The sequence below is a fragment of the Cannabis sativa genome, chromosome 4, assembly GCF_029168945.1.
Source record: "Cannabis sativa cultivar Pink pepper isolate KNU-18-1 chromosome 4, ASM2916894v1, whole genome shotgun sequence".
Lineage (NCBI taxonomy): Eukaryota > Viridiplantae > Streptophyta > Magnoliopsida > Rosales > Cannabaceae > Cannabis > Cannabis sativa.
The window spans coordinates 57,625,462-57,650,199 of NC_083604.1; the positions used below are offsets into that span (position 1 = coordinate 57,625,462).

Consider the following 24,738-nt stretch of genomic DNA (forward strand, 5'->3'; position numbering starts at 1 on the left):
AATCACAACACTGATAAGCAACACGCTAAATCACTTCCCAAGGACTTAAACTTGAAACTAAAAGTTTCCCTATCGATAATAACATGGAAAAACCCTAAAGGACACAAAAATGGGAAAAACTAGGGTTCCTAAATTTTCCCCAACCGGTAGACCGGTTCCCCAACCAGAATTCTGGTTTTGGGAAAAATTCCTGGAAGCCAACCAGAATTTCGATTCCTACAGGCCTCTCTAAGCCGGGATTCCGGTTCAGCGCAGGAAACACCGAAAAATTCATATCTTCACCAAAACAACCTCAAACCACATAAAACTCTCCAGACCTGCTAATTAGACCCCAATGAACATTTCTAAAGCAACAAAACAACTACCCAAGTACAGAATCAAAATCCACCATTAAAGCTCCAAGTTTTGAGTTTAAAACTCAAACTTGGTTAAATATAACTAACAACCATCAATACAAGATTAAACCAACACAATCAAACATAATTTAACCTCTGCACATAACATCTAACAACTTCGGCAACTACAGCAACTAAAAGTCCAAAACATGCAAAAATTCATTTTTCTTCCAACTCAAGAAATCAACAAAAGCTACAAGAAACTTACCAAGAACTTGAGATCACAAACTTCTTGCTTAAACCAGCTTGAAATGCAGATTAACAAATCAAAACCTAGCTGCCCCTAGGTGAGTTCGAGAAAGAGAGAAAGACTTGAGAGGAAAAAGGGATTTTTGCTTCTTTTTCCAATTTTTCAATAAAAGAGTAAATGAGTGATTTTCCTTAGGTAATACATTGCTTCAGCCAAACTAAGCTTTAAAAATCATATTTAAACTTAATATTAAACCCTCACTAAAAGACAAAACTCAATAGGCAAAAAGACCATAATGCCCTTGCCTATACAAAAGAGTCATACAAATCACTTAGGGTATTTTGGGAAAACTCTAAATTCCCAACTAATCCCAACATTCCCAATGTCTAACTAAACTGCCCCGCTATACTAAAATACTAAGATGTGATTCTACTGAGCCATACACCGCGTTCCAATGTTGCCGGGCACTGAACATGCAAAAATATGAAATTTCTATATATGACATATAAAATGCATTCTGAATTCAAATAAATCATCATAAATAATTATTTTAATATCAATAAATAATTTTCATAATTAAACCCTAATTATCTGCTAATTTCCAAATTAAAGCTAAGCGGTCTTTACATTACTAATGCCTTAAAAACGACATACCACTTATACAGGTGTAAGTAAACTTTATCGCTGATTATCACGTTAGTGTAAATCCTGTGCACTGATAAATCATGGGACTAAAGACTTTGAAATATAAAATCATGATTATTTTTTACCGTGTAGACAACACTATAATCATGAATAACTATATGTTTAGGATTTAATAGAATTTATACATCAAACATAAAATCATGAAAGTAATCATGTGGACCATGCAACATAAAATAATTTTTAATCGTTTATTAATTAGTAAATCAGATTATATTGAATAGGTTTTATTTAGGACATAAAATCCCAACAAACTCCCAGTTCCACTGATATAAAATTAAAAGCACATTTTAATTAATCTCAAGACCTTGATGTCTAAATTAAGTGTAGTATGTAGTATTATCTTTGTTATAGGATTTGACATGTTGTATTCATTACAAATTCTCTCTACCATTACATCTCTTTAGTCACAAAATCCTTGATATTGTGAAATTCTTTTTTATATGTTTACTCCTCTTAGGGTACTAGATTATCTAATATTTGAAAACTATATCTATGTTATAAGGAAGTAACACTAGTAGTTAAACCATGACTAGAATAATGCAAAAAACTGTATAGAACTTTCCATAGGCTGAATAATTATTGATTAGCCTTTTGAGCCACTTTAACATTCAATCTCACTGGTAGAGTTAGAGACTTCATATAGGTTTATACACTTTCTCAAAAATCACTTCTCCACCTAGAGTAATCACCATCCCATAAGTAGACTTTATAACATTAATGCAAGTCTAGAAAACTAGTTTAGTGTAGTCTTAAAGTGTTAAAATACCACCCTTATGGACTAACATATAGTTCCTCTTTTGATCTTAAGATTTATGTGATTGTCTTCTATTGACGGTAAGAACTTGTCAATAAATTAACAAAGGTTTAAAATGTTATTTCAAGATCTTAATAGGAGAATACTTAAAGTAAAAACCTTACAACCTTCACTCTCTAAAAAAAATTACTGTTTCTTTCAAATCTCTCTTTTTTATATCTGTGTCATTATGTTAGTGTTATTATATATTTTTTTACTTCTAACTTCTTCCCTTGTTTGGCCATCCCTTTGTAGATGGCAGTTGCATCTCAAGAAGTGCTTTCACAAGGTGGAGCTTTCAGTTTCTCCTCCAACTACCAAACTCTTTTGGGCGACTTGGAGTCCACCAAGGCAGAGAGGATCGTTTGTCTACTTTGGTGGCCTCCCATGTGGATCACATTTGGCAGTTAAAAAATGAACTTAGCATGGCCAAAGATGCTCAAAGGCAAGCGGCGGAGGCTCTCGCAACCCATGGAGATTACGAGGTGGAATTCTTGTTGGCACTTAATGAGGTTATAGGACAGGAAGATGATATGCTTGCGCAGTTGGCTAAAGCCACTGAGGAGAGGGAGGATGTCTTGCGCCGACTCAAGAGTGCTCGTAAGGGTAAGAGTGCTCAAGAGTGCGATTTGGGTGATGATGGCTTTGGGTGAGACTGTTATGGGTTCAGGTTTCTGAGTTCGGTCGAATGGCGGTGGTTATGGTGGCTGGTGAGGGTGAACCGTGAGTGATGGAGGCGGCTGGGATAGTGATTGGAGTGAAGATGGTGAATTGGTTGGTAGGGTTGAATATTGGGCTAAGGAATGAGGTATTGGGCTGGCTGACTAATCTAAGAGGGCCCCAGTTGACTAAAGAACTAAGTCTCATAACTAATTGATTAAATGACTGAGATTGGGAACTTTGTTTATCCACTCATCTGTCCTTGATCCACAAGAGGCAAAACTAAGTACAAGCCCAATGATTTGTCTGAAAAGAAAATCATACCAAATGATTGCCTCATTAAAAATTTTCTCACGTGTTCCTTTTTATTAGACCAATAGTCATTCAAACCCCAATAACAAAACTCTTGCTACCGCTTGATATGTTTGCTACCAAATATTATTGTTGGACCGTTGCTATAGCAACTGAATATAACTTTTCCACCGCAAACTTAGTTCTTTGCCCAATTTGAAATTTCTTCACTTGCACAACCTTCTTCACTTGACCTTCTACACAGGAAAAAAAAACAATTTCTTAAATTCACCATGACATTTATTTAAACTAATTATATATATTTTTTCTTTTTTTTTCTTCTTTTTCTTTCTTGAGGTGCCTTTATGGAAAAAAAAATTCTCTTGTTTTTCTTTTCATTTTCTTTTTGGCAACCCCGAATTATAAGTTTCAAACATCCTTCAAGGAGATAGAAGTCTTTTCTCGATTGACCTCTTCTCCCCAATAATGTTTCAATCGTTGTCCATTGACCTTGAATTCTCTTCCCGACTTTTCATCTTTCACCACAACAGCCCCGAAAGGATACACTTCCATCACCGTAAATGGACCCGACCAACGGGACTTAAGCTTTCCCGGAAATAGCTTCAATCTTGAGTTAAACAACAACACTTGCTGGTTTTTCACAAAAACTCTCTCTTTGATCCTACTATCATGCCCCTTCTTCATCTTTTCCTTGTACAACTTTGCATTTTCATAGGCAAACAAGCACAACTCATCCAACTCATTTAATTGCAATTTTCGGGCCTCTCCCGCAGTTGAAAGATCAAAATTCAAGTTCTTTAATGCCCAAAAGGCCTTGTGTTCCAACTCCACGGGAAGATGACATGCCTTCCCATAAACTAGGCGAAAAGGAGACATGCCTAGAGGAGTTTTAAATGTCGTACGGTAGACCCAAAGTGAGTCATTTAACCGCTGGGACCAATCTTTTCTGCTAGGATTCACCACTTTTTCAAGAATTCCCTTGATTTCTCTATTAGAAATTTCAGCTTGCCCGTTGGTCTGTGGGTGATAAGCGGTGGCTATTTTGTGCTTCACACTATACTTGGCTAAAAGGGAAGCCAAGACTTTGTTCACAAAGTGTGTCCCTTCATCACTAATCAATGCTCTCGGTGTCGCGAATCTTGTGAAGACATTCTTATGCAAAAAATTCATCACCACCTTAGCATCATTTCTTGGACTAGCTATCGCTTCCACCCATTTGGACATATAGTCTACGGCCACCAATATGTAAAGATTCCCAAAAGATGGAGGGAATGGCCCCATAAAGTCAATGCCCCAAACATCAAACAATTCAACCTCCAAAATGCAATTTAGTGGTATTTCATTCCTTGCTGAAATATTTCCCACTCGTTGGCAGCGATCACATCTTTGAACAAAGTCATGGGCATCCTTGAATATTGAAGGCCAATAATACCCCGATTGAAAAACTTTGGCAGTCGTGCGTTGTCCACCAAAATGGCCACCATATGGGGCTGAATGACAATGCTCCAAGATGCTTCTAACTTCATTTGCCGGCACACATCTCCGCATTATACGATCCGGACATTGTTTATACAAGTATGGCTCATCCCAAAAATAAAACTTGATATCATGAAGGAACTTTTTGAGCTGCTGCTTGGTAAAATCAGGTGGATGGGCACCTCCAACTAAGTAATTGACAATATCCGCATACCATGGTACCCGTGCTTGCTCTACCACCAACAATTGCTCGTGTGGGAATGAGTCTCGAATTTGTAATTCTCCTTCTAAGTGGTTGCTGTGATTGTTAGTTTCCAACCTAGATAGATGGTCCGCCACTTTGTTTTCAGTCCCTTTTCTGTCTCAGATTTCCAAATCGAACTCTTGTAGCAACAAAACCCAACGAATGAGCCTCAGTTTAGAATCTTTCTTGGCTATCAAATACTTGATTGCCGAGTGGTCAGTATACACAATAACCTTAGTCCCCACAAGATACGATCTGGATTTCTCAAAGACAAAAACCACAGCCAGCATCTCTTTCTCAGTAGTGGTGTAGTTAATTTGGGCATCAACAAGAGTTTTACTTGCATAATAAATGGAGTGAAAGATCTTGTTCTTCCGCTGCCCGAGAACAACTCCAATGGAAAAATCACTAGCATCACACATGAGTTCAAAGGGCAATGACCAATCGGGTGCTATGATCACGGGGGTCGTAACAAGAGCTGTCTTCAACTTCAAAAATGCTTCATTACATTCAACGGTAAACTCAAATGGCCTATTTTGTTCTAGCAAGCTACACAAGGGTTTAGACACCTTAGAAAAGTCTTTAATGAAGTGCCTATAAAAACCCGCGTGTCCAAGGAAGCTTCTTATGCCTTTTAGTGTGGTGGGGGCTGGTAACTTCTCAATGACTTCCAACTTTGCCTTGTCAACTTCTATCCCCTTTCTAGACACTTTGTGACCCAAAACAATACCCTCTTGAACCATGAAGTAGTATTTCTCCCAATTAAGCACCAAGTTAGTTTCTTCACATCTTGCTAACACTTTCTCCAAATTCTCCAAACAAACCCCAAATGAGTCCCCGTAAATAGAGAAATCATCCATGAATATCTCTAAAATACTCTCAGCCATATCCGAGAAAATAGCCATCATACACCTTTGGAAAGTAGCGGGAGCATTGGACAATCCAAATGGCATTCTCCTAAAGGCAAAGGTGCCATATGGACAAGTGAAGGTGGTTTTTTCTTGGTCTTCCGGTGCTATAGAAATCTGATTGTAACCCGAATATCCGTCAAGAAAGCAATAAAACTCTTTTCCCGCCTAACGATCCAACATTTGGTCAATAAATGGCAGCGGGAAATGATCCTTTTGAGTAGCATTGTTTAGCTTCCGATAGTCCATACACACCCTCCAACCAGTCACGGTTCGAGTAGGAATCAACTCATTATTCTCATTAGCCACCACCGTGACTCCTCCTTTCTTGTGCACACATTGAACCGGACTAACCCATGAGCTATCCAAAATTGGGTACACAATACCATAATCTAATCACTTGATCACTTCTTTTCGCACCACTTCTTTCATGAAGGGATTCAATCTTCGATGATGCTCAATAAAATTACTACAACCAGCTTCTAAGAGTATCTTATGCGTGCAAATCATTGGACTGATACCTCTTATGTCAGCCATAGTCCACCCGATTGCTTTCTTATGCTTTTTTAACACCTCTAGCAAGGCACCTTCGTCTTCAACTCCCAAGTTTGCTGCTATAATAACTGGCAGCGTGTCATTCTCCCCCAAATAGGCATACTTCAGATGGCTTGGCAAGGGTTTCAACTCCAACTTCAGTGGTTCTTGGATGGAGGGTTTTGGAGGCTTGAAATTACTTTCCTTCAACTCCAAAGATTCAAAAGGCTTCTTGAATTTAGGGATAGGTTGCACTGACTCCACCCAAGCAACTTGGTTGTCTTCATCTTCACTCAAATCTTCAGGCTCATCAAAATAACTTATAAACTTCTCATCCTTCCAAGCTTCCTTGTGAAATCTTTCAGCCACAATAGAGTCAATCACACTTATTCGGGAGCATTCTTCTATCTCATCCGGAAACCTCATAGCATTAAACACATTAAAGGTGATTTTTTGGTCATTCACCCTCATAGTGAGCTCCCCATTTTGCACATCAATCAGAGTTCTCCCAGAAGCAAGGAATGGCCGACCCAATATAATAGGCACATCTCTATCAGCTTCATAGTCTACGATGATGAAATCAGCTAGAAAAATGAACTTGTCAACCTGTACTAAAACCTCTTCTATTTTTCCTTCCGGATGGGCCATGGACCTGTCAGCAAGGTGCAATGTAACAGTTGTAGGACGTGCTTCACCAATACCCAACTTCTTAGAGATCGACATAGGCGTGAGGTTGATGCTTGCACCCAAATCACATAAGGCTCTTCCAACATCCCGTCCCCCAATAGAACAAGGGATTGTAAAATTACCAAGATCCTTCAACTTCGGTGAAATCTTACTTTTTAACATGGCATTGCATCCTTCGGTGAGAGTTACAGTTTCAAACTCCCCCAACCTCCTTTTCTTCATCAAAATATCTTTTAAGAACTGTACATAATTCGACATTTGCTCCAATGCTTCCACCAAGGGAATATTGATATGGAGCTGCTTCAACACATCTAAAAACTTCTTGAATTGCCCATCTTGCTGCTGTTTTCGAAATCTTTGAGGAAATGGAAGGGATGGTTTAGGACAAGAACATACTGGTGCGGATTGCTGACTGTCAGGTTGCTGACCCTTTCTTTGTATCAAGCTGAAATTTGGTATCAGCAATTTCCTGGGCAGTTTTGTTACTCAATTTTTCGTCGATTTGGATTGAAATGGGCTCCCCACTACCCTTTATTTCCTCCTCAAAATTTTTCAGATACTTGTCACTCCTTAGTTGAATGGATTTGCATTGTTCCTTCCCATCCCTCCTTGGATTTTCCGTGTCGCTAGGCAAGAACTTTGCGGTCTAGCTTTTAATTCATTGGCCAAATGTCCAAGTTGTAAGTCAAGGTTTTGAAGAGAGGCAGCTTGACTTTGTATCACCGCATCATTTTTGGCCATATAATCCCGCATTAGACTCTCCAAAGAACTCGGTTGGGAATTTTGAGCATATTGTGAATGTTGCAGTTGTTGTGAAAAACCCGGTGGATATGCTTGTCTTCCTTGGGTTGGTGCGGTGCTTGAGCTTGCTCCTTGACGCCCCCAAGACAAATTAGGATGATTCTTCCATGCTTGATTGTAAGAGTTCGAGAATGCCCCATTGTTTCTGTTAAAATTCTGATTTCCCATGTAACAAACGAACTCCGGATTAGAAGGACACTTCTCAAACACATGCCCTTCTCCACAAAACACACATGAGACATCATCACTTTGAATGGCAGCAGCTGGCTGAATATTTTTAGAGTTCCCAATGCTCAAATTCTTCAAAACATTCGTCATGGAAGCCATTTGAGCTGTCAAAGCCGTTATTGCATCTACCTCAAGTGACCTCCGCCACTTTTCTACTACTTGGAGCTCTTGTGTTGGACCATTGGTAGTTGTTACTTGTAATGGTCTCCAAAATCTCAAATGCTTCGTTGTAAGACTTCGACAAAATAGCACCATTGGTCGATGCATCTAGCACCATTCGAGAAGCTGCATTCAAGCCATTATAAAAAGTCTCCATCTGAATACAATGTGGAATGCCATGATGTGGACACTTTCGCAAAAGTTCCTTAAACATCTCCCACGCATCACTTGTGGACTCATCTTCACGCTGGTAAAAAGACATTATCTCACTTCTGAATTTTTCATTTCTAGTAGAAGGAAAGTATTTCCTCAGAAACTTCTCAGCAAGATCATTCCAATTGGTGACAGAATCAGGAGGCAAAGTGTTGATCCATGATCTAGCTCGGTCTCGTAGTGAGAATGGGAATAGCTTTAACCTTAGCACCTCTTCACTCACTCCTTGGATCTTGAAAGAATCACTCACCTCCAAGAATGAACGGAGATGGAGGTGAGGATCCTCAGTTGGCATCCCGCTGAATTGCCCCACGGTTTGGAGCATTTGAAACATCACTGGCTTGAGCTCAAACTAGTAGCTTATAAGGAATAGATATCTAATAAAATAGACTGAAAACTAAAATTAATGTGAATGTTATTAATGCAACCAATTGCCACAGTAGAATCACTATTAATAATGGAGATATTGAAACCAAATTGATGTGCAAGAGTCAAGCCCAGACGAATGGCAAGCAGCTCCGCCACATTAGCAGAAAAATCACCTAACACACTGATGACCACGCCAACTAAACCACATCCTCTGCATCCCGTATCACTCCCCCCAATCCAACAAAGCCCCTCTCTGGAATCACTGAAGCATCCATCGCTAGAGCAAAGGATTTAGGAGGAGGTGGCATCCATCGAGTAGCTCGGGTTACAACTGGGTTTGCAAGGCCCAATCTCAGATGAAGGTCTCGCCGATCATACTCCTTATACTCTGTCAGATGGTTATTGGCTAAGTCTAGAATACTATCCAATCTTGACTGCGTATTGCCAAATATATGGACTTCCTATCATACCACAACCACCAAAGGGTGGTCATCACCAATTCAAAAACCTCACAGGATAGCCCGTCAAAGAGTAATAGGAGAATTTCTTACATTGGTCCATATGCACATCAACGGAGCACCGACCACACCCCTAATCGATGCCACACTGGAATCAAACCAGAATAGAAAAATAGAGCATGCTCAGGCATTTCAGCTTCTTCTCCGCACCGAGAGCAGCAAAGAGTTACCCGAACTTTCTGGGAGATAAGTTGTGTTGCTACTGGTAAAGCCAAATGGAACATACGCCAAACAAATACTTTCACCTTTGGTGGCATATTGAGATTCCATACTTCATTCCACCAACGAGTTAATCAGGATGAATCTCCAGCTCCTTCCTCAACCTAGAGCGAACATGCCAATGAATGGCCACTCTTGACATTATAAACCCCATCTCTATCGTAATGCCAACACCAGTCATCTTCTACATCACGCCTCGGTAATGGAATAGACAGAATTATGTCCACAACCATTGGCAAAAAAACTTGTTGAAGCTTCCCCACATCCCAAGCACCAGATGGAAGAATAAATTTACTCACCCGACGGTCATCTTTAATCCTCCTCGTGATTGGCTGAAAAAGACCTCGGACGCGGGAGCCATGGGTCCTTAAAAGCCCTAACTTGTGTTCCATCTCCAATAAATCTCCGAAGACCGCTCTTAAGCAACTCCATTCCCCAAATCAAACTGACCAAAGATGAGACGAACCAACTTTTTCCGTGGCCTCAAGGATAGAGAAATTTGGGAAATATTTATGTTTCAAAACTCGAGTAGGCAATGAATCTGGATATAGAAATATCCTCCATACTTGCTTGGCCAAAAGAGCTTGATTAAAAAGTTGAAAATCCTGAAAACCAAGCCCACCCATCACCTTAGGTTGACATACTGTTTCCCACCCAAGGAATCTTCCTTTGATCTCTAGATGAACCCCACCAAAATTGTTTGACAATAGATATTAATTTCTCACAAGTTTTTGCCGGAAGCTTAAAGACAATCATCATCTAAGTTAGAATAGCTTGAAAAATAGATTTGATAAGTACTTCTTTCCCACCAGCTGAAAAGAAATTCCGCTTCTATCCCTGCACACGCTTTTTAACATTCTCACAAATCCCCTCAAACGCCCACTGTTTGTTTTTACCAATCATCGTAGGTAATCCCAGGTACTTGTCATGCGTAGCCACTGATGTCAACCCTAACACTCAGGACCTCATCTTGATCCACATTTGCACATTCGGACTAAAAGTGATAGCAGACTTCTCAAAGTTAATCTTCTGCCCTAAGGCAGCCTCATAAGTTAGAAGGATACGCTTTATAGTTTCAGTATCCCCTCCATTAGCCCTACCAAACACGAGGCTATCGTCTGTAAAGAACAAGTGAGGAACACGTGGTCCCGATCTAGAGCACCTAAACCCCATCAGTTCAGATCTAGCTTCTGCAAGAGAGAATAACGAAGACAATGATTTTGCATAGAGGACGAATAAATAAGGAGATCAAGTACATCCCTATCGTAACCCTCTTGTCTGTATCACTCAACCTTTAGGGCACCCATTGATTAAAACAGTTGTACTCCGAGGTCGCCACACAGTCCATGATAACCCTAACCCTAACCAACCCTCAGCAAAGCCAAACTATCACATCATGCTAGCTAAGAACCCCCATTCCACCTGATCATATGCTTTACTCATGTCAAGCTTGAGTGCCATAAATCCCCTTCTCCCGTTATTTCTTTTAAACAATGAATGAAGTAGCTCAAAACTAACCATATTGTTGTCATGTATCGAACGCCCTTGAACAAATGCACTTTGGAAAGATGAGATGAGGGAGCCAAGAACACTTTTCATCCTCAGTGTTAAAGCTTTGGCAACAATTTTATACATCACATTACACAAAGCGATAGGTCGATACTCTAAACTTACAATTATTTTCAATTATTGAACATATTATTGATTGCACCTGATGTTTTGTTATTTGATCAAAAATTCAAAATTCTAAACTTACAATTTATTTTCAATTATGGGCTCCTCAATTATTGCTTTTGCGACATTGATCATCTCATTTGAGGTGAATCCGTCGTCATTGGCATAAAATAGGTGCAACACTTGGCTCATTTTCCAGAACAAGTCCTTGCAAGCTCTTGGAACAATGCTATCTTTTTCCTTAAAAACTAGCCTCAGCAATTCTCTCCTCTTACCATTTACAGCACTTTTCATTTCATTAATGATCTCTTCTTCAGAAGAAGAACCAGAGCCAAAACCACGCGCCAGTAGGCTTAATGACACTATATTCAGTTTCCCTTCTTTGGATTCTCTCTGCAGCATAACCAATAGAGTGATTAGAAAATGCCAGAAACTCATCACAACGAAAACTTATATTTTATCTTTCTGGTTTTAAACAAGGTATCTTATGGACCAGTGGAAAGGATAAACTATAGTTACCTTGAAGCCGTGGATATCGTTGAGAAGTCGTCCGGAAGTGCTCATGAGTTTATATAGATAATGGAGCTCAGGATGTCTTGTAACATCCTCAGAAAGCATAGGTCCAACTAAGTAAAGTGCTGGAAGGACTATAGGTCCTAAGGCAAATGATATGTATCCATTTTTCATATACTCATCTATTGTTGGGACGGTCTCGTATTTCAACCATTGAGCTTCCTTCAACATGGACTTGAGCAAATCCAGCCACTGTAATTAATTAAACGAAGTCCCATCAGAAATTGAGTGAATAACACAGCACGACATTGGAAACATTCCCAAAAGCTACATATACACTACCACTACCATGTCACTGAAAAGTCCATACACTTTTTGCTTTTTATTTTTTACCAAACAACCAGAAAAGATCTTACCCCGCAGACATGAACAGTATATAGGCATTGATTACTTACAGGATGAACCATTATAGATATTCTTTCTATGAGGTTAAGAGTATGCATATTAATATTTCAGTACTTTCAGAATGGAAAGAATTGAAGTAATAATATTTTATAAAACTATTATATGAGAAAGAAGATAAAAGTTAAACATGAACCAAGAAAAATATTCAAGCTCACAATCTCTATTATGTGATTTGTCACACTACGTCCTTGCCACACGAACGCCTTTTCTCCAATTTCAGAGATTGTGCCATGAAGTGCTAAATAAATAATTTCAACTTGCTCCGAGAAACAATCAACACTGACATCTACATCCCACCTGAGGTTGCAAAGCACAAAAACTTGATGACCTTTGCTTGGTAAATAACTAGGAGGATAGTAACCAAAATGGATTGAAAGGAAAATGAAAAAGGGGAAACATACTTTTCCAACAATTGAATGAGGTTTACTAGTTCCTCTTCTGAACCTCCAACATCAAAAAAATCATCAACCACTGTAGTAAGTACCCCATTTTTCGCCCATGATATGCGGGCATCAGATAATTCAGGAGAAGAAAGAGTAGCAGCAGCAGAAAAGTAACAGTATGCCAGCTTCTGCCTAGCAAACTTTAGCTTGTCCAACCTATTCTCTACAACCCACCTGCTTCAACAGGTTGGAAAAAGAACAAATTATTTCCTTTAAATAAGTTAAAATACAAAGTCAAGAAAATACTCATAAATAAGAAAGAGATTGGCAGCGTGGAGATCTTAAGTGTTGAATGTTTTATTTCTAATTCAGCTGACACTTCTTTGGTTTCTTGTTGGTTGGCTAAGTAGGGAGTTATGTTGGTCTTAGCCTATAAATAAGAAAGACATTGACACTGGGAATTGGTATTGATGATTGATATTGTGATTTGAGAGTAGAGAATAACTTGTTTTGTAACTACCTTTTTGGATTTGATCAATGAAATTCCTTTCATCGTTCTTTCAAGAACTGAGTTGAGTGATAGCATCCATCATTGCACCATCATATAGAGAGTAGCATAATATAAATAGAATCTCTGCAGTGACAGATTCCTCTATATCAGAAAGGGTCCCATTCTCCGCTAAAATCTGAATGGATCTCCCATAATCCACAATTTTAAAAAGGCTTTGTGTTCCACTCTAAACGACAATGAGGAAACACAAAGCAAGTTACCAACAACCCACAATTTTAAAAAGGAAGGCTTTATGTTAGTGTAGGTTCTGTTTGTTTACATTTCAAGTTCTATTTCAATTCCTAGCAATTTTTCTGTTCTTTTGCTCTGAAACTTATTCAGTATATCAAGTTACAAACTTATTATTAACTTTTCAGGCCTTTCGAAATACTTTCTCAGCAATTTAGACTTTTAGTAATTATTTTTATGCTCATTTAAATCTAAGATTATATTTATTTCAGCAAAAAAAACAAGTTTATTTATAATTCGGCAAGCACCATTACGTTACAAATGTTTTATGTTTATATGTTTGATAAATTCATTTTCCCTGTTTGTTTTAAATTTATTTTCTTTAATGGTTTCAGTTGGCCATTTATTTAGTTTTTAGCATAGGCATCAACTTATGGGTCATTACTGGAAAAATTCCAGAAAAAGGTCGATCATCATATCATATGATATAAAAAAACAAAAACAAAAACACACCTAGAAAGAGTCTTGAGTTCTTCACGGTGTATTGATTGGCACATGTTGAAGTCTTCAACTGCTAATATTAGGAAATCCTTGCTCCGAACATTTGAGGAACTGAAACAAAGAGAGGCCGTATAATAAAATTTGGTAATGTAGAAATGGAAACCAGTAGACTTAGGTAAAGACCAGAGAAGGTAAAAACCAGGGAAAACTTATTGTAAGAAACAGATAAAATGCAATGGAATCATTGACTCTCTTCAAGAGAGTTTCTATTATTTATAGGGATAGTTCAACAATACAAGAAAGCAAGAATAGAAACTAACTAACTCTTACAGTTACAACTGAAAGTGAACTAATCTTAACTAACAAAAATAACAGAATACATTTATTGGTTAACATCCCCCCTCAAACAAAAAGGGGTAGCAGCCATTTGAAGTTTGCTCTTAAGATATAAAAACCAATCAGTGGAAAGAGCCTTAGTAAGAGCATCGGCAATCTGATCCACAGCAGGGACATACCGAATAGAGAGTTCGTTTGCAATGACTTGATCACGGACAAAGTGTTGATCGATCTCAATATGCTTTGAGCGAGCATGGAACACGGGATTGGCAGCCAAGGCAGCCGCACTTTGGTTGTCAACCCAAATAATGGGAGGTTCAGAAAGTGAGACTTTGAGCTCTTGCAAAAGGAAAGTTAGCCACTTCAATTCAGCTGCTGTATTAGCCAACGTTCGGAACTCACTTTCGGTGCTGGACCGGGCAACAACCTGTTGCTTCTTTGCGGACCAAGAGACCAAGTTTCCACCAAGAAAAACCACATACCCGCCTGTAGACCGCCTGTCATCAAGGCAACTAGCCCAGTCGGCATCAGAGTAAGCAACCAAGTCCATTGTAGCTACTGGTCGAAGAAGCAATCCATCTGAAATCGTGCCTTTGAGATACCTTAACAGACGCTTGCAAGCCTCCCAATGAATAACAGTCGGAGCATGTATAAACTGACTGAGTTTGTTGATTATGTATGCAACATCGGGACGAGTAAGAGTGAGATATTGTAGAGCACCAAGTGTACTACGGTACAAAGTTACATTAGGAAACAGTTCACCAGCAGTTAAAGACAATTTGGAGGTGGAACTTGTTGGATTGGGACAATTTTTAGCACCATCAAGTTGTAACTTTACTAAGAGTTCGGCTATATACTTACTCTGAGACAAGTGCATTCCAGCTTGATCTCTATAGATCTCAATATCAAGAAAGAAATGAACCGGCCCCAAATCTTTCAAAGAGAAACATGTGTTGAGATCCATGATAAGCTTGGTGATGAGTTGATTATTTGGTCCAGTAATTAGTATATCATCAACATATACTAAAAGAATAACCAACATGTCTTTTGAACCATAGGTAAAGAGGGAAGTGTCTGACCGAGATGCTTGAATCCCCATTGTAGCAGTGTGTGTCTCAACTTTTCACTCCATGCCCTTGGAGCCTGTTTCAATCCGTACAACACCTTGTGAAGATGGCAAATATGAGTGGGTTTAAAGGGATCTTCAAATCCTCTAGGTTGTGTCATGTAGACAGTCTCATGTAAATCTCCATTTAAGAAGGCATTACTAACATCCAGCTGCTTTACTTCCCAATTGGAGGTGACAGCAAGCGATAGAACAATGCGAACTGTGACTGGCTTCACAACAGGACTAAACATTTCAGCATAGTCAATTCCTGGAGTTTGCAAATATCCCTTAGCAACAAGACGAGATTTGAACTTGTCCAATGTTCCATCAGCATTGAGTTTTATTCGATGAACCCATTTGTTGTCAATGATTTGCATGTGAGGTTGATAAGGAACCAATGTCTAGGTGCGGGCTTTCTTTAAAGCATCAACCTCATTATTCATTGCTGTAGGAAATCAAGCTAGCAATTAGTTGTAAATTTACATTTAATGTATTTTCCATTTACTCTAGTATTACTAGGTGTTCACATTGTATTATATATACCCTTTGTATACACTAAAAGAGACCATCAGAAAATAAAAATCATTTTCCCTCATTTTTCTCATTTTTCTACATGGTATCAGAGCATGTAAAAGCTCCTCAAAAGAATTTTTTTTTTCATTCCTTCCCTTCTTAAAATTAGGGTTCTTAAAATTAGGGTTTGGAGGCTCTATCTTAGAAAACTAATTAAAAGGAGTTTTCTATTCTCACCTCCGACCCAAGAAGCTTCTCCCACCTCCGATCGGCCAAACCCAAAAATCCGGCGATCATCCGAGCTGCGCGTGGGCCCCACGCGCCACCTCCATCCGCGGCGACTATCTCCACGCGCCAGCGCGTGGGCGCGCGTGGCAGCCTCCAACGGCGGTTTTCCAGCATCGCCTCTCTCAGGTTTCTCCATCTCTGGCTCTTCTCCAACTCCAGCGACGTTTTTCCAGCGTTGTCTCTCTTTGTTTCTATACTTGTTTGTTTTGTCTTGTTGTCTTTCTCCATGGCAGAACAAATCATCTCTTTAGTTGCAAGACAGTGCAATACTCATGCACTTCAGGTTATGCAAATCCCTCATGACCCTTGGATTGTGGATTCTGGTGCTTCTGATCATATGACAGGTGATAGATCACTATTTTCTTTTCTAAGTAAGTGCTCTCATGAAAAGACTGTTCGCATAGCTGATGGTTCGTCTTCTAGAATTGATGGAATTGGAACTATAACAATCTCACCAAGTCTTGTCTTAAATTCTGTCCTTTACGTTCCAAAGCTTGATTGCAATTTACTTTCTGTAAGCAAATTGAGTAGTGATCTTAATTGTGAAGTTAAGTTTGCTGCTAAGTTTTGTGTTTTTCAGGATGTGGAATCGGGGAAGATGATTGGCTATGCTGAGTTCAGTAAGGGCTTGTATCTGCTAAAAATCGACAACCCCATGTTTAACCATGGAAATCGTTGTTGTTTCTCCCAAGGTCAATCTCTTTCCTCAGTAAATCAGTCTAATAAAATCAGTACTATCATGTTATGGCATTACCGTCTAGGTCATCCAAATTTTGTATATCTTAAACACTTATTCCCATCCCTATTTGTCAATATAAATCCTCAGTCTCTCAAGTGTGATATTTGTCAATTTTCTAAGCACTCTCGCCACTCTTTCATTCCAAGACCTTATCAACCCTCTCACCCATTCTCACTCATTCATGGTGATATATGGGGACCATCCAAAATTCAAAATATCAGTGGAGCACGTTGGTTTTTATTACTAGTTGATGATCACAGCCGCCTAAGTTGGACATTCCTCATGAAAGAAAAATCTGAAACAAGTCATATTTTTCAAAATTTCCACAAAATGATCCAAACTCAATTCCAAACAAACATCCAAGTGTTAAAAACCGACAATGCTCGTGACTTCTTCAATTCTGTACTTGGATCATATTTGCAATCCAATGGGATAGTTCATCAAAGTTCGTGCGTAGACACACCACAACAAAATGGTGTGGCTGAACGCAAAAATCGTCATTTACTAGAGGTAGCCCGATCTTTACTTTTTTCATCCCATGTTCCAAAAAGATTTTGGGGTGAAGCAGTTCTCACAGCTACCTATCTCATAAATAGAATGCCATCACGTGTATTAAAATTCAAAACTCCGCTGCAAATCTTCCTAGAAACATATCCCCACTCACATCTTGTGTCTCAAATTACCTTACGTGTCTTTGGTTGTGTTGCATTTGTCCATGTTCACTCCTCACATCGTAGCAAACTTGATGCTCGAGCCACGAAATGTATCCTTCTTGGCTATTCATCTAATAAAAAAGGATACAAATGCTACTGTCCTGTTTCACAAAAAGTGTTCAACTCCATGGATGTTACTTTCTTTGAGGAACAGTCTTATTATCCCAAATTTGCAGTTCAGGGGGAGAATCATAATCAAGAACTACAAAATTGGGAAAATTGGGACTTTGTTTCACTCATTGATCCTCATTCTTCTTCTGACAACACCATTGCTCCAAAAACTACTCATCCCCCTGTTTCACTCACTGATCCTCATTCTTCTTCTGACAACACCATTGCTTCAAACACTTGTCATCCGTCTGTTACTCATACTCCAAACTATTCAGTCAAATCACATGAGCCAAGAAATCCTCATCCAATTCCTTCCTTAAGCCTTGTTCCTATCAACGAGGACCGACTCAACCATTCAGCCAATTCACAGAGCCAAAAACTCCTGTCCACATCCAAACAAAGAAATCCGAGTTTACTCAAGGAAAAAGAAAAATCTTGCCAGCATTGAACAAGCTACCACTCAAACTCAGCAAAGTCATGAATATAATCCGATTCCATTTATTCTTGAACAAACACAGGAAGATGTTCGAGTTGAACCTGCTGTGGAAGAAGATGTGTCTGACGATCTAAGCATTCCCATTGCTCTCAGGAAAGGTGTTCGTTCTTGCACTCAACATCCCATTCGCAACTATTTGAGTTACTCAAGCTTATCTCCTACCTATAGAGCTTTTATCACCACCCTGGATCAAGTTCAGATTCCAAATTCAGTTCAGGAAGCTCTACAGGATCCCAATTGGAATGCTGCCACAATGGAGGAAATAAAAGCACTTGAAAAGAATAAAACATGGATTATCACAGATTTGCCAAATGGCAAACGCACAGTTGGTTGTAAATGGATATTCTTAGTCAAGTATAAGGCTGATGGGAGCATTGAAAGATTTAAAGCCCGATTAGTGGCTAAAGGATTCACCCAATCGTATGGCATTGATTACCAAGAGACATTTGCTCCTGTTGCTAAGTTGAACACCATCCGAGTTCTCTTATCTATTGCTGTCAACAATGAATGGCCTTTATTCCAACTTGACGTAAAAAATGCGTTTCTTAACGGCGACCTTGTGGAAGAAGTATACATGGACATTCCTCCAGGATTTGAGGACCGATTCTCAAAAGGAAAAGTGTGCAAACTGAAAAAATCTCTCTACGGCCTCAAGCAATCCCCTCGAGCCTGGTTTGACAGGTTTACAAAAGTGTTGAAAGGAGATGGTTACACCCAATGCCAATCAGATCATACTTTGTTTATAAAACACTCAGTTGGTGGAAAATTAACAGCATTGATTGTTTATGTCGACGATATTGTGGTTACAGGTAATTTCGTGGAAGAAATTTCTCATCTCAAGCAGCTTCTCTCCAGCGAATTTGAAATTAAAGATCTAGGCCAATTAAGATACTTTCTGGGGATGGAAGTTGCAAGATCCAGCCAAGGTATCTCAGTAACTCAGCGGAAATATGTCATTGATCTCTTACAGGAAACAGGGATGATCGGATGCAAGCCAAGTGAAACTCCGATGGACCCTAATACCAAACTTGAAGCACAGACAGACGGAACAAAAGTTGACCGAGGAAGGTATCAACGTCTTGTGGGAAGGCTAATATACCTAACTCACACTCGGCCTGACATAAGCTTTGCTGTGAGTGTTGTTAGCCAATTTCTCAATAATCCCTTTGAGGAACACATGGATGCTGTCTACCGGATTCTTAGGTACCTCAAGGGAACACCAGGAAAAGGGTTAATGTTCAGGAAAACTCTCAACAAAGATCTTCAAATATACACAGATGCAGATTGGGCTGGTTCTCTCACTGATCGAAGATCCACTTCTGGGTACTGCTCCTACGTTTGGGGAAATCTCGTATCTTGGCGAAGCAAGAAGCAACAAGTGGTAGCTCGCAGCAGTGCAGAAGCAGAATTTCGTGCCTTAGCACATGGAATTTGTGAAGGAATGTGGCTGAAACGTCTTCTTGATGAACTCAGAATCAAACTTGAAGGCCCAATAGATGTTCTCTGTGACAATCAATCAGCCATAGCAATAGCAAAGAATCCAGTTCATCATGATAGGACCAAACATGTTGAAATTGATCGTCACTTCATCAGTGAAAAGATTGAAAACAAGATCATCACCTTGAAGCATATTCCCTCGAGACAACAAGCTGCTGATATCTTAACCAAAGCTCTCCATCGTCCTAATTTTAGGGAACTAAGTTCAAAATTAGGAATGTTTAGTATATATCTAGCTTGAGGGGGAGTGTAGGAAATCAAGCTAGCAATTAGTTGTAAATTTACATTTAATGTATTTTCCATTTACTCTAGTATTACTAGGTGTTCACATTGTATTATATATACCCTTTGTATACACTAAAAGAGACCATCAGAAATAAAAATCATTTTCCCTCATTTTTCTCTTTTTTCTACAATTGCTGCCAGCCATTTGGGATTGTTTAAAGCTTCTTTAAGTGTTCTTGGCTCTTTGGGAAAGAGAGCTTCAGGTAAAGGGTGTTTAGAAGCTAAAAACGACTTGGGTTTCTTGATTCCATTAAGAGCACGAGTTGTCATTGGATGAGTTCTTTGGACACCTGCAGCAGCCAAATTATTCAAAGCAGTTGGGTTGATTGGAACAGGTAAGTCCTGTGGTAAATGAGGTTGTGTTTGAGATGGTAACAGGGGCTGTGTCTGAGGTGGTAAAGAGGATTGTATCTGAGATGGTATAGCAACAGGTGTAGAGGTATTTTCTGAGGAAGGTTGGCTAGTAGTTGGAGGTTGTGTGGATATAATAGGATTAGGTTAAGGGTGTGTTTGGGAAACATGTTGATGATCGGGTGAGGGTGATATAGTAGCAGGTACATGATGGTGTGGAGGATGAAAAGTAGTAGCATTAGAACAGGTCACACCAGTAGGAAAATAAGAAAATGCAGTAGGTAAAGCATTGGAAGAAAACAAATGTACCTGTGAATTGGAGTTTGATGTTGAACTTGTGGTGGCAGGGAAACAAGTTTCATCAAAGACAACATTACGTGCTATGTAAATTCGGCCTTGAGAATTCTCACAAAGATATCCCTTATGATGAGAGGAATAACCAACAAAGGTGCACATTTCAGATTTGTAATCCATCTTATGAGATCGGTATGGCCTTAGATGGGGATAACAAGCACACTCAAATGTCTTTAAAATATTGTAGTCAGGTGCTCTTTGAAATAGACATTCATAAGGTGTGAGAACGTCCAACACAGCAGTAGGTAACCTGTTTATAGTGAAGACAAGACTTTGAAAAGCTAACCACCAATTAGACAAGTCAAGACCAGCCTGAGCAAGCATGGTGAGACCCGTTTCTGTCACATGTCGATGTTTCCGTTCAGCACGACCATTTTGCTCATGATCATGGGGACATGGATGCGAAAAATGAATCCCTTGATCTCTTAAAAACCTTGCAAAGGGCCGGTATTCTCCTCCCCAATCAGCTTGAACACCCTTAATAGGTTGATTAAATTGCTTTTCTACCATGCTCTTGAATTTGATAAAAGTATCAAAGGCCTGAGATTTGAAATGTAAGGGAAAAATCCATGTATAACGACTATAATTATCAAAAAAATGAACATAGTATTTGTAACTTTCTTTAGACAAAACATGAGATGGACCCCATAGATCGGTATGTATAAGTTCTAATGGCTATGAGGCACGAGTGAAAGACACAGAATATGGTAATTTGTGGCTTTTACCATGTTGACAAGCATTACAAAAGTTGAGATCTTTTATTGTGCCTGAGTGAGGAACATGAGAAAGAATTCTGCTTAATATTGCAGGAGCAGAATGCCCAAACTTGTTATGCAATATATATTTATAGTATTTGGAGTAGATGATAGCAAGGCTAAAGGAGAACAAGTACAGACATAAGTAGAATTTGTATTTTTATTATTATCACAGTGATTACAATTGTCAACTAAGTCATTATTTTGTGAAATACAGGAGGTATTACAACAAGAATGAGAACTAGACTTAGTAGATGTAGCAAGAAGACACTGAAGAGAGTGAGAAGAACAGCCAGTGGAATCATCGCCAAGTTGGTACAGACCATCTTTAACTCGTCCCTTGAGCAAGACTATCCCAGATTGCTTGTCCTTAACAAAACAGTAATTTCGGTGAAACTCAAGAAACAGATCATTGTCTTTAGTGATTTTAGAGACACTAACAAGGTTCTTTTTAATATTAGGAACTTGAAGAACAAATTTCAAATGCAAAGGACAAGAAGAAGAGGGTAAAGAAGCAGTCCCAATATGAGTAATAAGAAGGTGCTTACCATCGCCAACAGCAAGCGATTCTGTACCAGTATAGGGTGTTGAAGTTTCGAGTTTGTCGGAACTGTTTGCAACATGACTGTTGGCACCGGTATCAGCAAACCATGCGTGATCATCACCATAGTCAGGCACCAAAGTCGTAGAATAGGCTTCAGGGTCAGTTAAAGGCTCGGCCTCTGTTAGAAAAGCACGAGAGCCAACAGTACCAGGCTTTGGTGTGATCCAAGATTTATCGAAACGGTAGTGACACACAGCAGCAGAGTGTCCAAATTTAAGGCATACTTGACACAAGATCCGTTGAGAGATGAAGTACCACGACCACGACTTGGAAATCTTGATAAAGAGTCAGTGGAATTACCTCGAACAGGTGGTGCGTGTGGCCTAAAATTCCCATTTCTTGACGAGCCAAAAGCCATATTTGCTTGTAGTTTGAGAGAAAGATCGGCCATGGTGCTGTGATGTTCCAACCGACTTTCGTGGGACATGAGCAAGGCTTGGACCTCAGCAATTTCAAGAGAATCACTGCGAGAAGTAATACCAGAAACCACCGAGTCATAATCGGGTCCAAGGCCATTTAGAAGCTGTAAAACCAAATCTTGATCAGTAATAGTAGAACCAGCTACAGCAAGAGCATCTGCAAGTGATTGAACTTTGTCCACATAATTGGAGATCGATAGATTTCCCTTCTGAACTTGGGAGAATTGGCCCTTGAGTTGTAACAACCGTCAACGAGATTGACTGGAATATTTTTGTTCCAAGGCGCGCCAGACACTAAACGAAGTGGTATGATTCGCAACCGAATCTAGGACACCCTCTGTCATAGATGAACGGAGCCAAGATAGCAACAACTGATCCTTCTTTTTCCATTGAGCAAAGGCCGGATTTGCAGTACCCTTGACAAGAGTAGCGGGAGGAGGAATACCGGTGAACAAGATTTCATCAAGTTCATGGCCAATCACCGTAGGAACGACCTGTGATTTCCATGCTAGGAACTTTTGGCGATCTAGTTTGATGGTGAGGCAGGAGACGAGGGAGCTGGAAAATGGATTCCAAGTTGAAGGAGAATAATTCTGAGAAGCAGCAGGAGCTTGACCATTTAGGCCTGCAGGATCGGAGTTGGAGGTGTGTATCGATGACTCCATTGGCAAAATCTGATACCATGTAGAAATGGAAACCAGTAGACTTAGGTAAAAACCAGAGAAGGTAAAAACCAGGGAAAACTTATTGTAAGAAACAGAGAAATGCAATGGAATCATTGACTCTCTTCAAGAGAGTTTCTATTATTTATAGGGATAGTTCAACAATACAAGAAAGCAAGAATAGAAACTAACTAACTCTTACAGTTACAACTGAAAGTGAACTAATCTTAACTAACAAAAATAACAGAAGACATTTATTGGTTAACAGGTAAAAATTATTTTGAAAAGTGGAAGTGAAGATGAGAATGGAGCTGATAAAAAAATCACCAATATGAAGTTTTCAGAATCCTCGTACTATCAGTGTCATAGTACTCTATGGCTCTTCTACTTGCTAGTCGTTCCAAGTTTGCATAGAAAGGAATCTTAAGAGCTTCACTTACCTGAAATAAAAAGAGGAGAAGAAAACAAAAAAGCTTCCCAGTATTTACTTTATGATTCAGTAAAAATCACTAGTGATCTGTAAAAGAGATTCATCTTAGGAAAAGTACCACTTTGCCAATATTTTTATTGAGTTTATCTCCCCTAGTTGAAATGCTGAATAACTCTTGTTCTAGAAAATGACTTGTACAGAAATTTTGCTTCTCCAAGATTGATTCATTTGGGTGTATGATGATCTCGGATGCTCTAAATATTTCCAAGATAGCATCTATATCCTTCGTATGATTTCCAAGGTAATTGAATATATAATCTTCTGAAAATCGAATTAATGGATCTGTACCAGAGCTTAAATTAATTAAGCATGAACTACCAGAAAGATTAAATAAACAAAAAGTGTACTAAATTGTAAGTACCTGAAGATACATCATATCCATTAACACGCAATAAACGAAATGCCATTGCACAGGTGGAAGCATCTAAGAGAACACACTCCTCTCCTTGCAGCCAATATCTGTTCACTGGCTAATGTCATGTCTCAAAAGTAATATAACTTATGGCCTCTTAGAAAGAAATAGGAAGGTGAAAAAAATGAAATGAAATAATTAGAACTCATACTAATCAAGTCAAATCAACAATCTATGACTATTGTTTACACAAACATAAGGACATTTACTTGTATGTTTCATCCAGTACACTTCTGATTTCCTCTTTGAAAAATCGTTCTATCCCCAACCTTTGGAGATTGTCCACCATTGAGAGACGAGCATAAATATCTAGAGGATATACTGTTGGAACTGAGAAAAAAAAATGAAAAAACTATTCAGCATAATGTTAATCAAAACCAGGAAAACCACTCAAAAGTTAAGATGGAGGAACCTGCACTTCCAAACTTGTCTACAACAGAGCAGAGATACTTAAGACAGTCAGCATTCCCATGGTTTGTAAAAGCAACAGCTGTGGTGGATGGAGAATTAAACAGAGAACCATTTTTCCTTTGGTACTTAAAGACTCTTTCACAATCCAGTGGCTTTCCAAGACCTTCTGAAATGTACACTAAGTATGCTTCATGACCCTCTGAGTAGCTTCCTGAGGCTCTAATGGAGTAAAGAAATTTTTTTAGGATAGTTTTAATGACATCATAATCTATATGTATCTAATCAGTTTTACTTATTTGAAAAGCAAAAATAATTTGTTTGCCATTTATTAAAACCATTTAGCTTTTTTGTTATACTAACTGGACCAACTAAAACAACAAAGATCTGGGTTGACTTTACTTTATGTTTGCAATAAGGAACAAATTTGAACTGAAACTGCATCTTGTCAATACAATTGATGATAAAAAAATCAAGACAATCACATAACAGTGACTACATAAAGAAGGTG

At 39.0% G+C, this 24,738-nt stretch overlaps 1 protein-coding gene and 1 non-coding gene across 13 annotated transcripts in view; one reads left to right on the forward strand and one right to left on the reverse strand.

The window, feature by feature from the left end:
- LOC115712980 (ent-kaurene synthase TSP4, chloroplastic) overlaps window positions 1-24,738 on the reverse strand; it is a 34,044-nt gene that overhangs the window by 690 nt on the left and 8,616 nt on the right. For 5 of the 12 annotated variants that reach the window (XM_061114229.1, XM_061114228.1, XM_061114225.1 and 2 more), the window contains 11 exons: window positions 24,232-24,449; window positions 24,029-24,149; window positions 23,769-23,866; window positions 23,466-23,689; window positions 23,245-23,357; window positions 13,699-13,797; window positions 12,465-12,680; window positions 12,219-12,360; window positions 11,605-11,850; window positions 11,168-11,478; window positions 2,193-3,291 (listed from right to left, as the gene is read on the reverse strand). In XM_061114229.1, the coding sequence (XP_060970212.1) occupies window positions 3,234-3,291; window positions 11,168-11,478; window positions 11,605-11,850; window positions 12,219-12,360; window positions 12,465-12,680; window positions 13,699-13,797; window positions 23,245-23,357; window positions 23,466-23,689; window positions 23,769-23,866; window positions 24,029-24,149; window positions 24,232-24,449 (1,846 nt within the window). In that variant the 3' untranslated portion in view covers window positions 2,193-3,233. Of the gene's footprint in view, window positions 1-2,192; window positions 3,292-11,053; window positions 11,479-11,604; window positions 11,851-12,218; window positions 12,361-12,464; window positions 12,681-13,698; window positions 13,798-23,244; window positions 23,358-23,465; window positions 23,690-23,768; window positions 23,867-24,028; window positions 24,150-24,231; window positions 24,450-24,738 lie in introns of those variants that run through there. The other 7 variants (XM_061114230.1, XM_061114231.1, XM_030641433.2 and 4 more) reach the window with 4 other exon arrangements.
- On the forward strand, window positions 8,266-8,372 carry LOC115715498 (small nucleolar RNA R71). Its single transcript, XR_004011367.1, has one exon. It is a non-coding gene; the product is annotated as a small nucleolar RNA R71 (small nucleolar RNA).